The sequence below is a fragment of the Tenrec ecaudatus genome, chromosome 1, assembly GCF_050624435.1.
Source record: "Tenrec ecaudatus isolate mTenEca1 chromosome 1, mTenEca1.hap1, whole genome shotgun sequence".
Taxonomy (NCBI): Eukaryota; Metazoa; Chordata; class Mammalia; order Afrosoricida; family Tenrecidae; genus Tenrec; species Tenrec ecaudatus.
The window spans coordinates 47,617,794-47,630,658 of NC_134530.1; the positions used below are offsets into that span (position 1 = coordinate 47,617,794).

At 49.1% G+C, this 12,865-nt stretch overlaps 1 protein-coding gene across 1 annotated transcript in view; it reads right to left on the reverse strand.

The window, feature by feature from the left end:
* The window catches only part of STPG1 (sperm tail PG-rich repeat containing 1), a 31,200-nt gene extending 19,082 nt beyond the window's left edge, over positions 1-12,118 (reverse strand). The window contains exons 1-2 of the mRNA XM_075538505.1: positions 12,104-12,118; positions 5,530-5,700 (exon numbers count right to left, since the gene is read on the reverse strand). Of these exons, the coding sequence (XP_075394620.1) occupies positions 5,530-5,700; positions 12,104-12,118 (186 nt within the window). The remainder of the gene's footprint in view (positions 1-5,529; positions 5,701-12,103) is intronic.
* Positions 12,119-12,865: the final 747 nt, after the last annotated feature.

Here is a 12,865-nt window from a genome sequence, read left to right on the forward strand (position 1 = left end):
GGAAGTGTGTCCTGCTATATGTCCTAGTTCACATCTTTCTGTTATGCCTCCCCCTGCCTCCCCACCACCCAGGCTCCCCTGAGAGGAGAAGTGGGTTTGCACTCAACTACTAACCAAAAGGTCTTTGGCTTGGCCCCACCCAGAGGTGCGTTGCCCTTAGGATTCACAGCCTCGGAAGGAAACGCAGTGGAGCAGCTCCACAGGGTGCATGCGGGGTCTCTGAGAACTGACAAGTGACAACGGTCATTCATTTGGGGACACTTGGTGCCGCTGTGGTGCATTCCCCACTGTGCGAATGGACCTACTCTAAATGCAGGACTCAGGGCACGCGAGAGAATCGCATGATTTAAGAAGATGATCAGATTTGTCAGCACTTCGCCTTGACTTTTCCCGACTGAGCAGAAATAAAGAATTCTGGTGAGTCCACACCTGATAGATACATTGGGGTGACTGTGCGTGATGTGTCCAGAAACCTGAACAGAGTGGCAAAAAGAAGAGCCCAGAGAGCATTCTTACAGTGCACATGAATCATGAATATTTGAGATGCCAACTAGCAGGCAGTCCCTGCAGTCAGTAGATAACAGAGGCCATAAAAACTAGACCCGCGTGCGCGATCTCACTGGGAATATTTGCTGACCCAGTGAAACTATGTGCCCAGGCCAGGATGCTTTGATTGTCTGTGATATTCCTTTGTTAAGAAAAAGCTTCTCAAGAGATGCAGATGGCTTATTGATTTGGTGTTTACAAAGGAGGAGCGCCAGTTTCCCAGGGTCCTGCGGGCAGACTGCATGCAGAGAAGGACAAACAAACAGATCAGATGGAGGGGCTAATTACTAGACCCAGGGAGAGGAGCCAGGTTGCCCAGAGGAGATAATAACACGGTGCCAAGGCAAAGGATTCCAATGGAAACGTGGGGGCTGTGGGGGCTCTGGGTCAGCAAAGGGAAAGAGGCCAAGCAGCCCTCCCGGCACAGTGTGGCTAACAGGATTACCCCATTTCTACTCCTAGCCAGTTGACTCAACAATTGTTCTCCTGGCTTGAGAAAAGCCTGCTATAGACAAAACAGGGCTGCCGCTTCAGTTCTCGTGCAGACAGAAAAACAACTGCACAGGCGCCTTTTTAGACACGAGTATGTGTTGCTGCAAAGATTGTTCCTATTAGACCGGGGAACGACTCAGCTCTACAGGGGAGCTGAAGAAGAGGAGGAGGACGGGGAAGAGGAGGAAGAGGAGGAGGAGGAGGAGGAGGAGGAGGAGGGTGGTGGTGGTGAAGGAGGAGGAGAAGGAGGAAAGGGAGGAGGAGGAAAGGGAGGAGGAGGAAGGGGAGGAAAAGGTAGTGGTGGTGGTGGTGAAGGAGGAGGAGGAGGAGGAAGGGGAGGAAGAGGTAGTGGTGGTGGTGGTGGTGAAGGAGGAGGAGGAGAAAGAGGAGGAGGAGGGCGACGAAGGGGAGGAAGAGGTAGTGGTAGTGGTGTTGAAGGAGGAGGAGGAGGAGGAGGAAGGGGAGGAAAAGGTAGTGGTGGTGGTGGTGAAGGAGGAGGAGGAGGAGGAAGGGGAGGAAGAGGTAGTGGTGGTGGTGGTGAAGGAGGAGGAGGAGAAAGAGGAGGAGGAGGGCGACGAAGGGGAGGAAGAGGTAGTGGTAGTGGTGTTGAAGGAGGAGGAGGAGGAGGAAGGGGAGGAAAAGGTAGTGGTGGTGGTGGTGAAGGAGGAGGAGGAGGAGGAAGGGGAGGAAGAGGTAGTGGTGGTGGTGGTGAAGGAGGAGGAGGAGAAAGAGGAGGAGGAGGGCGACGAAGGGGAGGAAGAGGTAGTGGTAGTGGTGTTGAAGGAGGAGGAGGAGGAGGAAGGGGAGGAAAAGGTAGTGGTGGTGGTGGTGAAGGAGGAGGAGGAGGGAGAAGGGGAGGAAGAGGAGGTAAAGGTAGTGGTGGTGGTGGCGGTGAAGGAGGAGGAGGAGGAGGAGGAAGGGGAGGAAGAGGAGGTAAAGGTAGTGGTGGTGTTGAAGGAGGAGGAGGAGGAGCGGCATTAGCAGCGGGTTTCTTGCGCTGCCATGGGAGGCAGTCTGAAGTATGTTCCGTGGAAAATGCACATCTCGGGTGAAACGTACCCCGTGCACTGAAGGGAAGGAGGAAGGAACACAGAAGCTGTTGCTCTTGGTTTGGGATGGTGGTCGCTTTGGGGAATAGAGTGATGAGGGACTGTCACTTCAAATACACACACAGCTACGGTGTTTAAGTATTCTATGACAAGTATGTATTGTTTCTAGAGTCACATGACACCACAATGAACAGAAAGCATGCACTGAAAAAGGATCTGGTTGGCAGAAGGACAAAGTTCTGAGCCAGGGAGCCCTCGTCCCTAGATCCCTGGGATTCTGTGTCCTTACAGCCTAGGTCCTGGAGAGACGAAACCAGGTGGAGGGCCATGTCAGGGGGTGGGGAAGCAGACACAGGAAGCACAAGGGAACCCTCATGGCACTCTGTCCATGCTCTTGTCAGCAGCGGGAGGGCGCTTTTCTAAAGAGCACCAGATGATAGTGCCCACAGCTCCCCGCTGCTTCAATGGCTTCTTGGTACAGAGAACAAAATTCAAACTCCCTCCCAGGTGACTAGGCCCCTGCAGAACTGAGCCCCGCCTAGGTGCCCAGCCTCACCTATTCCCCTCTATTCCTACCTCACATGACTCTAGTCCCATTTAGCCCCATGAGCTTGTTGTGGTGACCCCCAACCATAAAATTATTTCGTTGCTACTTCAAAACTATAATTTTGCTACTGTTATGAATCGTTATGTAAATATCTGATACACAGAATGTATTTTCATTGTTATAAATTAAAGCATAGTGATTAATCACAAAAACAATATGTCATTCTATATTGTGAAATGTTTATAATAACAAATGAAATTGTGTCTTGAAGCATGGTGCAGGATGGGTAACAGTCTTCATGCTGGGTACTCGGAGGTGGGCATATTTGTCTGTGAGCAGATCCGCCTGGAGACAGATAGAGGAGCAGTGTGCAGTGTCTCCGTTCCTAAGACCATTGAAAGATGTGTTTTCCGATGACCTTAAGCGACCCCTGTGAAAGGATTATTTGACCCCCAAAGGGGTCCCGACCCACAGGTTGAGAACGGCTGGTCTAGAGGATGCGCCCTCCCCTCTTCACACACTATTCTCTCACGTTAGCTCCTGTGTGTGTTCCGCATAGTCAATCACAGTTTCATGGTCTTGTTTGCCTGTGTCACCCACCTGACTCCGAGTAACCCCAGAACTGGTGAAGCACTGGACCACAGCACCTCCCATCACTCCGAAGCTCCTGCCGCAGCCGGTGCAGCCGGTGCAGCTGGCTCACTTTGAGCAAATCCCTTCACCTCTGAGCCTCGGTCTGCGCTTCTGTAACTGGGAATGTGATCGTGCTCAGCATACGTGAGTCTTGCCTAAGATGAACAACTCACGCTTCCACCAGCTCTTACACACTGCCTATGAAAGAGTGCCCGTTTAACATCAACATCAGCATGATTTCCAGGCTTCAGGGTACCTAGGCCCCTCGGATCTGCACTGTTTCAGCCAGGACCAGACTGCAGGGGCAAAATATGTCGCACTGAATCTTAAAGACTTAGTATAAAGAAAAGATTGTAGAATATCAAATTAATCATTATGATCATGATTCAATATTGAAATAATATTTTAATATATTGAGTTAAAAATATGACTAAATTTAATTACACATGCCTATTTTTTGTACTTAAATAAATGTGGCATTCACTTACTCACTTCCATCAGGTCCATGCTGACTCTTAGAGACCCTCTGGACAGGGTAGACCCTCCCTGTGGGTTTCCAAGACTGTAACTCATCATGGGAGTCGAAAACCCCTTTGTGTCTGCAGAGCAGCTGGTGGTGTCCAGCTGCTGGCCTGTAGCAGCCCAGTGCACAGCCGCCAAGGCTCTCACTGTGGCACCCAGAAACTTTCCCGTGACCTTGTGAGCAGTGCTGGTCTAGCAAGCACCAATATTCTTTTGTGCAAAACTGATGGAAGTCATCAGAGAAGGTGGGCAGACTCTTGGTCATCATAAAAATAAATATGCCTTCAGGAGATTATAAAAACAAATCGAAAACCAGGGGCTTCAGTGGAGAGTAAGTGTTTTGAGAATGATGAGGGCAACGAATGTACAAATGTGCTTGACACGATGGATAGATGGATGGATGGATGGATGGATGGATGGATGGATGGATGGATGGATGGGTGGATGGATGGATTGTGATAAGAGTTGTATGAGCCCCCAATAAAATGATTTTTTAAAATGGAAAATGAAGTATTCCCAAGCCAAAATAACCCAAAATATGACATCATCATAATAATACCTGTGTGCATGATTAATACCTTATGCATGTCAGTACGTTCATACTCCTGATCTCATATACCTCTTACAATGCCCCGACAGGGCAAGCAGTGTTGATTCCATCTTACAATCGAGGCTCAAGAGGTCAAAGGACTTGCTCAAAGACAGTCCCAACCCGGTCCACATATGAGCAGCTCCTAAGTTTTGTAGTTCATGACGACCAAGAGTCTGCCCGCCTTCTCTAATGGATCCCATCGGTTTTGCACAAAGTCATATTGGTGCCTACTGGACCAGCGAGAACGACAACATGCCAAGAGCTGGGCTAAGCACTCAGCCTAAATGAGCTCACTTCACATTTACATCAGTGCCATGAGGAAGACATGTAACCTCATGGAATAGATCGATCAGCTGAGGTCTGGAAAGGTTAAGGGACTTGCCCAGCGCCACACAGATAGTAAGAAAGCCAAGACTGGAATGAAGCCTCCTTGTAGCCATCTCTTTTTCATTATGTAGATTATTCTGCCACCGTGAAAACAAAGCAATTGTGAATTGGTAGAGCGCTACTGTGAAAAAAACCCACATAGATGCACATATATATACACACACACAAATATAAACATATATGTACATAATTATATAACTGTCTGATATGGAAAGATAAAGCTCATTTTCTCCCTAAGTATCTACCAAGTAAATGGATAGTGTCTGCAGTTAATAATATACCCCCTATTGTAGACGAAAAACCATACCCCAGAAAGGGTTGACTGAGTCCATTCTGACGCACAGTGGGCCCATTTGACAGCCTTGAACTGCTCCATAGGGTTTCTGAGTCTGTAGATCTTCACAGGAACAGACACCCCTGTCTTTCTCCCTTGGAGTGGCTGGTGGGCTTGAACCAGCGACCTTGAGCTAGCAACCCTATGCTAGCAACCCTTGAGCTTAACCCACTATGCTACCGGAAGAAGAGTGATGAATGTAAGTATGTCCCAGGACAGTGGTCTTCCCACTGCTTCTCTCTGGGTTCTGCACAAGCCCTCTAAGAATCTTACACCGTCTCCCGTACCCACTGGGTAGTCAACAATTGCTAATGGATTTACTAATGACTTTCAAACTCTATCTCCCAACCCTGCCCTCCTTTCTTCTTTTAGTAAATCAGTCCTTCAACATACGTGTATGTTGACTGAGCGCACGTGGTATTCTTACATTGTAATGGTTTGGGGCAGGAGTTTCAAATTTGAGAACTTTAGCAAAATGTGGCAACTGGAACATGCTGGAACAGGCATTGCTGAAGTCTTTCTTTGAAAAAATATACGACGGGATTGAGTAGGCATTCGCTGCAGGATATTTAGAGATGGTGCTGCTCATGCGGGTGCCCTGGAAGCAGAAAGACGAAGGAATCAGCATTATTGCAGACTCGTGATGGCTCTGAAGGACAGGTGTCAGAAAGATGGTGCTCAGCTCCAGGTCTGAAAACATTTGACAGAATCTGAAATTCTAGCAGGTAGCAAGGATAAGCTGACTTCAACTTTTGAGGATCTGTTCTTCGAAGATGCAAGTTCTGACCTGCTTTTATTTCTATAAACTAACTCAAATGATTCATCTTCTGTTTGGGACCTGGCAAAAATAATGTTGCTATAAATGCTTTCCTACCCTATCCTTGCCCGGGCCACTGAGCACTGACTCCCGGGCTGGCGGGAAGATTGAGGCGCCCGTCCTCCCGCACCCTCAGCCTAGGCCTTTCTTCTGAGTCAAACCTCACATCTTGATGCTAAAGGAGCTCAACTTCCTAAACAGTGAGTTTGCTTCACGCGCAAAGGGACAAAGGGTCCACGGAGTTTACTGTCCACCCATCCCTCCTTCCTCCCACCTCATTGACTGTGTTCATAAAACCCTAGAATATTTTTGCTGCTTAACAGAGCCAATCCCACTACTTCCAGGAAGCCGTAATAAACTATTTTCAGTTTAAAAATCAAACAAATAGAATCAATGTTTGCCAAACAAAAAGGGACAAAGGCCACAGAAACTAGGTGATAACATCACTTTACCCTAAGATAGTATGGCAAGAATTAGAGTCTGATTGAAGAAAAAAAAAAAATAACAGGTGCCCGTGAATTTATGGTCAAAAGTTGCCCGGAGTGTCTCTTGCTGGAAAAGGGTTGTTGGTTCTGGCTTCCCCACTTCACTCTGAACTTGGTAACAGTGATTCTCAGCACATGGTACATGGGCCCCCGTTGGTGTGCGGGTGGGTGCCCCACCAGAGCAGTAGTGATATTGACCAAAGGCCCAGTTGATCAGAGCCGAACCTAGGTTTCAGCCCCACCTCTGCGCCTTCCTGACTACCAGCAGCCCTGGGAGCTGGAGAAGCTGTGTGGAGACCCCCTCCAGCACTGAGATAATGACCCTTTCACTGACTCGGCTTTCCCCCTGCAGTCGGCATCATTGCGTCTGTTTTGTGAGATGAAGGAGGACTTTGTGGATTGGTGTTGGACATATGGGTTAATAGGTTAATGTTGGACTTGTGGGCTTGGGCAGCACTGGGTAAGAACCCACTGATGCTCCCAGGCGTAAGGTCACTCCAGCGTCACTTTACATTTTGACTTTACATCTTGGCCAATAGTTAAGCAAGTGTCTTTCATGGAGTTCTTGTTGTTAGGTGCCAATGAGTCAGTCCCAACCCATAGTGACCTTATTTTATGCACAACAGAACGAAACCACTGCCTGGTCCTGCACCAGCCTCACCGTTGTTCCTATGTTTCAGCCCATTGCTGCAGCCATGGCGTCGATCCATCTCCTTGGGGGCCTTCCTCTTTTTGACTGACACACTACCAAACAGGAGGTCCTTCCCCGGGACTGGTCTCCTGGCAACATGTCCCAAGTGTGTAAGATGACGTCTTTGCCTCTATGGGGGCACTCTGGCTACTTCTTCCAAGACAGGTCAGTCTGTCCTTCTAACAATTCATGGTATTTTCAATGTTCTTCTCCAGCTCCATAACTCAAATTCATCCATTCTGCTTTGCTCTTCTTCATTCAATGTCTAAATCTTGCATGCACATGAGGCAACTGAAAATATCATGGCTTCGGTCAGGCACACCTTAGTCCGCAAAGTAGTATCGCTACTTTTCAATGCTCTAAAGAAGTCTTGTGCAGCAGATTTACCTAATGCAACACATCTTCTGATCCCTTGACTGCTGGTGCCATGAGTATTGAGAGTGGATCCATAGTTTGTTTCGGTCCACACAGTCAAATGCCTTGATATAGTCGTTAAAACACAAGCGAACATCTTTCTGGTATTCTCTGCTTACAGCCAAGATCTATCCAACATCAGCAGTGATTCCCCTTGTTCCATGTGTTTTTCTGAATCCATCCTGAACCTCTGGGCAGTTTCCTGGTAATGTACTGCTGCAACGATTGTTGGATGAACTTATGCAAAAAATTTATGTGCATGTGATATTAATGATAATTCTCTATAACTTGAGCATTCTGTTGAGTCACCTTTCTTTGGTATAAATATGGATCCCTTCCAGTCAGTTGGCTAAGTAGCTGTCTTCCAAATTTCCTGGCATAGATGAATAAGTGCTTCCAGTCCTTCATCAGTTTGTTTGAACATTTCAATTAGTGTTCCATCCATTCCTGGATCCTTGTTTTTGGCTAGCGGAGTCCTGGCAGCACTGTGGCTGTTATGCATCGGGCTGTGATTTACTTAACGTTTATTGTGCCGACCTGGCCCATACACACAGGTGGGATTAACTGAAGGGCGGAGAGTTAAGTGGCTCGGTGAGCCTCGCCTTTTGAATTCTCGGGTCTCTTGCTTTGTGATGGTCAGATCAGGGTGCAGCTGCCTTAACCAGTTCCCTGCTTCAGCTGGCAAGGCTCACTTCCCGAGAGACATCCCTGAGGAGAAGCCACATGGACCTACCCTGATGCAGTTCTGGGTGCTGGAGCAGCCTTGTGGAGACCCCTGCCAGTGCTGAGATGCTTACACACTCACTGATTTAGCTTTCCTCCTACAGTCGGCTTCATTATGTGTGTGTGTTTTGTGAGATGGAAGAGGACTTTGTGGATTGGTGTCAGACATATGGGCTAATGTTGGACTTATGGGCTTGGACAGCACTGGGTTGGGATACTTTCTTAATGTACACTTATCCTTTATATAAAACTCTCTCGACTCACACTCACTCACTCTCTCGACTCACACTCACTCACTCTCTCACTCACTCACTCTCTCACTCACTCTCTCACTCACTCACTCTCTCACTCTCACAGTCACTCACTCACTCACTCTCACTCACTCTCACTCACTCACTCACTCTCTCTCACACTCACTCTCTCACTCACTCTCTCTCTCACTCACTCCCTCTCACTCACTCTCACACTCACTCACTCTCTAAAAAAAAACTCTCTCATAAGTATGAGTTTCTGTGGATTTGTTTCCCTAGTCTACCCAGACGAACACAGACTGTGATCCTAAAGGACAGGGCATTCTACTCTGGGAAACAGTTACAGTCTCAGAAACTCACAAGGAAATTTTACCCTGTCCTATAGGGTGGCCGTCAGCTGATGTCGACTCAATGGCAGTGGATTTGGGTTTGGGCTCAGGCTTTCAGAGCAGCTTGAATTTCGTCAGCACCACTGATTCTTGCTCTATGCCACCGCTTAGAAAGAGTTCTTTTGGGGAGCTGCATATCACAATCTGACCCCGCTCTGTTTTATTGTGCTCCACAGACACCGCATTTCCAAAACCAAGCCAAGCTCTGTGGCTGTTCTGCAGAGAGCAGCTCTCCGGGCACCATCCTCCCAACCGCACATTGCGTCCTTGGTGTGTCTGTGTCACTTCGGGTCATTCTCACGATGTTGCAAACTGTTTCCTGTTGCTATTTCTTGCCCCCTTATTCAACCACGGTATAGTGTAAACATGACGTTTAGATGCAACAAAAGTTAGTGCGGTTTGCTTTATCGCAGTGATCTGGTGCCAAATCTGCAACGTCTCTGCGTCTGACTGCATGTCAGAGCCCTGGTGACATAGTGGGTTGCACATGAGGCTGCTAACCACAGGTGAGCAGTTTGAAACCACCAGCCACTCCTCCGGAGAAAAATGCGGTTTTCTACTCCTCTAAAGAGATACAGTCTTGGAAACCCACAGGGGCAGCTCTTCCCTGACCTATAGGGTCGCTAAAAGGATTTGACTCGATGGCAGCAAGTTTGGAGTTTTTTCCAGGCCTGTATGTAAAACACAAAGATGAGGTTGCCATTTACGTAGAAACGTGTTGAGAGGCAGGCCGCCCAGCAGTGGCAGTGTGTGCTTTCGCTTATCAGAGCAGCACCTGATCAATGGCCGTGGGATGTTACCGTTCAATACGAGCTACTACCCTCTCCCTCTCTCTCCTTGGACCAGCGTGTGCACCACGCCTCTGCTCTTTGCGCGTAACTTCCACAGAAGGTAGGCGCCAAGGTCAACCTCTCCTTGGCAGGGCTGCTTCCTGCATCACGCAGGAGGGTGGGCAAGCACGTTCTCTGGAGTGCTGCCAATTCGATGAGGTGCTGATGCTGTAGAGACCACAAGGAAAGAGCCGCAGAGTCAAGTCAATCTGGAGAGGCCTCACACCATGTGCGCACTGGGAAGATCCGTAACATACACTGTATCCTAAATGATCTAAGTGCTACAATAACGAAAACACTTTAACTTGGTTGAACCAGCCTTTCTGAAGCTTTTAAGATCAGAGTCCATGTTAACACCCGCTAACAGATTTGGGGCAACGCTGCTCTAAAATATTCCCAAGAGAGGCCGTGCTTCATGAAGCATTATAATAACAATGGAACTAGTCTCTGAGTCTAGCTGAAGTAGCACTCACGAATCCATGAACCGCCCTCCCCCCCCCCCCCCCCCGGCTCTCTTTTCCCAGCCAAGCCTGTGGTCTCCAGTCTGACCCGACGGCAGCACCTAGGAACCTGCCCCAGCACATACTAACTGTTTGGAGCCACTTCTGTCGCCAAGCAGACATAGAAAGGCCCTCTGCCTCTCCTCTCCGCAGACCCACTTAACTCCCCCGTGGGTCCTGGGAGTCCTTGTGGACAGTGATTTGAGGGCATGGAGGAAGCGCTTGACTATGTCATGTGGACTTAGAGAGATGACAGGTCCTCTCAAGCGGTTGGGTGTATTCGCTCTAGCAGTCATCAGGAAGTTTCTAAAACGCATGGACGCACAGAGGGTTTTGACCAGCCTCACCCACCACACTCCAGGTCACACCCGTGCTGGGAAGGTGAGGGTCCCAGACAAGGGCTCCTTCTCATTCCCTCATAGGCTGGCACATAAAGCTGGGTGGCATTCAACGTGCAAGTCCCTTGGCGAGGGAGGACGATATGAAATTCACATCCAGTTCAGCAAAGGGGGCGAGGTAAGAGATGGGCGTCTCCGGGCCGATTTCCACCAAGGACACGGGAGTCGACGCGTTCCTATAAATACAAAGGCGACTGCCCACGTCAACAAGAGGCAGCAGAAGGGATTGTCGAGAACGCACTGTCTACCTTCTCTTCGGTTTGGTCTGAATGTTTAAGGCCTGGAGGCCGGCTTAGGCTCCGGGCTTCTGGTCGAGATGGCCCGGCCTTGTGCTGAACAAGGGCATTTGGGAAGTCACGGCACGTACAGTTGAGCAGTGAATTGATTGTGTGCTATGATTCAGTCCTTTTCTTTGGCACCAAGCAGGGATGGGCAACGCCGGTATTTGGCAAAGACGTTCTTGGAGCAAAAACCTAGGTGTTTCAGGAAGTAGTCTATATGAGTCAGGTGGTAACAATCATAATATTTTGCAGGTATATAGTGCTTCGCAGTTTCAAAGAGCAGTTCACCCATTGCCGCGCACGTTTGCCCAGCGCCTCCGGGGAGTCGCCATGTTTTATGAGGCAATCAGCGCACAGAAGGGTGACATGCTTGAGGTCGCCCCGAGAAGCTACAGCTGAGTCAGGATTAGGTCTTAGTTTTCGTCTCCTGTGCCAAGCCTTCTTCTGCTTCTGAGTCTCTTTACCGCAGCACTTGGGGCAGGGAAGCAGGCAGAGGCGTGGTGGCTCTGTGCATTTATGTGGGCATGTGTCACTTCAACTTCTTTGGTGATGGGGAGGCAACGCCAAGGTGAGCTTGCGCCTGGAATAGTCACCTCTGCCAAACCCGAATTCCAACACGTGGCTGCGTTTAGTGGATCTTAAATGGTCCCTTTGTGTCGTTTTATTTTTTTTAAAAAAGGGTAATACCAATGTCAGGCATGAAAACAAAAATATGCAGGCGGTTAATCTAACTTTTCCAGGGGGCAACAAAGCATACGTGTTTTGCTGTGAGTTTTGTGTGTCCTGCTGGGCTCACTTCCATGGTCACTGTTCGACCACTGCTACCCTAGTCCTAGCTGGACTCTCCTCCCTTGCTCCAGCTCTTTCTTGTCCAATTTAGAAATATCCAAATAAAGAATATTCTTAGCCCAAGTCTACGAGATGTTTAAGGGTACCATTCATTTCCTGCTAGCCCCCCAAAATCTCAGGCAAACCTTTGCTTAGTCCACTCAGGGATGACAGGATGAGGTTTGGGAGGGTCCAGTTCTAAGTATGCCTCTACCTTTGCTTCCCACTCTGGTGGTATGTGGTGGTGGGAAGAAAATGACTTACATGCCCAGGTTACCTGAATGACATTTGAGGAGGTGGTTACTCTACTAAATTAGAGCCCAAGACCCAGACGGCCAATGAATGAAGGCAGCTGCTGGCCAGTTAACACCCTGACCCCAGAGAAGGTGCTCACCATAGACGGGAACATGCACGTCCCCTTTTTGGACAAGGAGGCACTGTTGAACACTGGAGATTGATGAATGACATTGTAGAAGCCAGGTCCAGGGATATCATTCTGAAAGGGAGGAGAAGGCAGCAGCGTTGGGACACGGGCAATGCTCTTGTGCTGTTCTACAAGCCTTATGCCCACTGACCCTAAGCCTCGCTGTAAGCCACAGGACGGACACCATCGCCACTTTCAGGAACGACTGCCTGGCTCCACCACTTCCGAACTTTCACAAGCATGGTCTCAGACACCTAGCTCTGGGCTGAAAGCCCACCCCAGCCTGAGACCACCGCAGCCCACGCTCTGTACCCTGAGGGGGCCATGTTCCACAGGAAGGCCATGAGAGAACTGAGCATAAAATGGGATGCTGGCCACGGCTGGGACACAAGGCAAAGTATACTGGTGGGTAAGCCAAACTCAGCCCACGGCCAGGGAAGGGTGGCCGATTTCACGTTAGCCGCACCCCGCCTGACTCAGCTTCCTCCTCAGCCTTTCAGAACAGAAATTGGGGAGTGTCTGTTTATAAAGCAAAATGAAACAAAAACAACCTTCATCCCAAACAAGACCATTTCTAACTCTTCAGACAAAGAGAGGCCAGCTCCTGGGGCTCGAGCTAGGTGATGCGGGGCTGTCAGTGTTGAAAAACAAAAGCTTGCCTTCTGAGCCCGCCCGTCCCTGTGATGGCAGGTGATTAGGATTTCGTCTCCTTCGCCCATGGCAGTGCCCAGG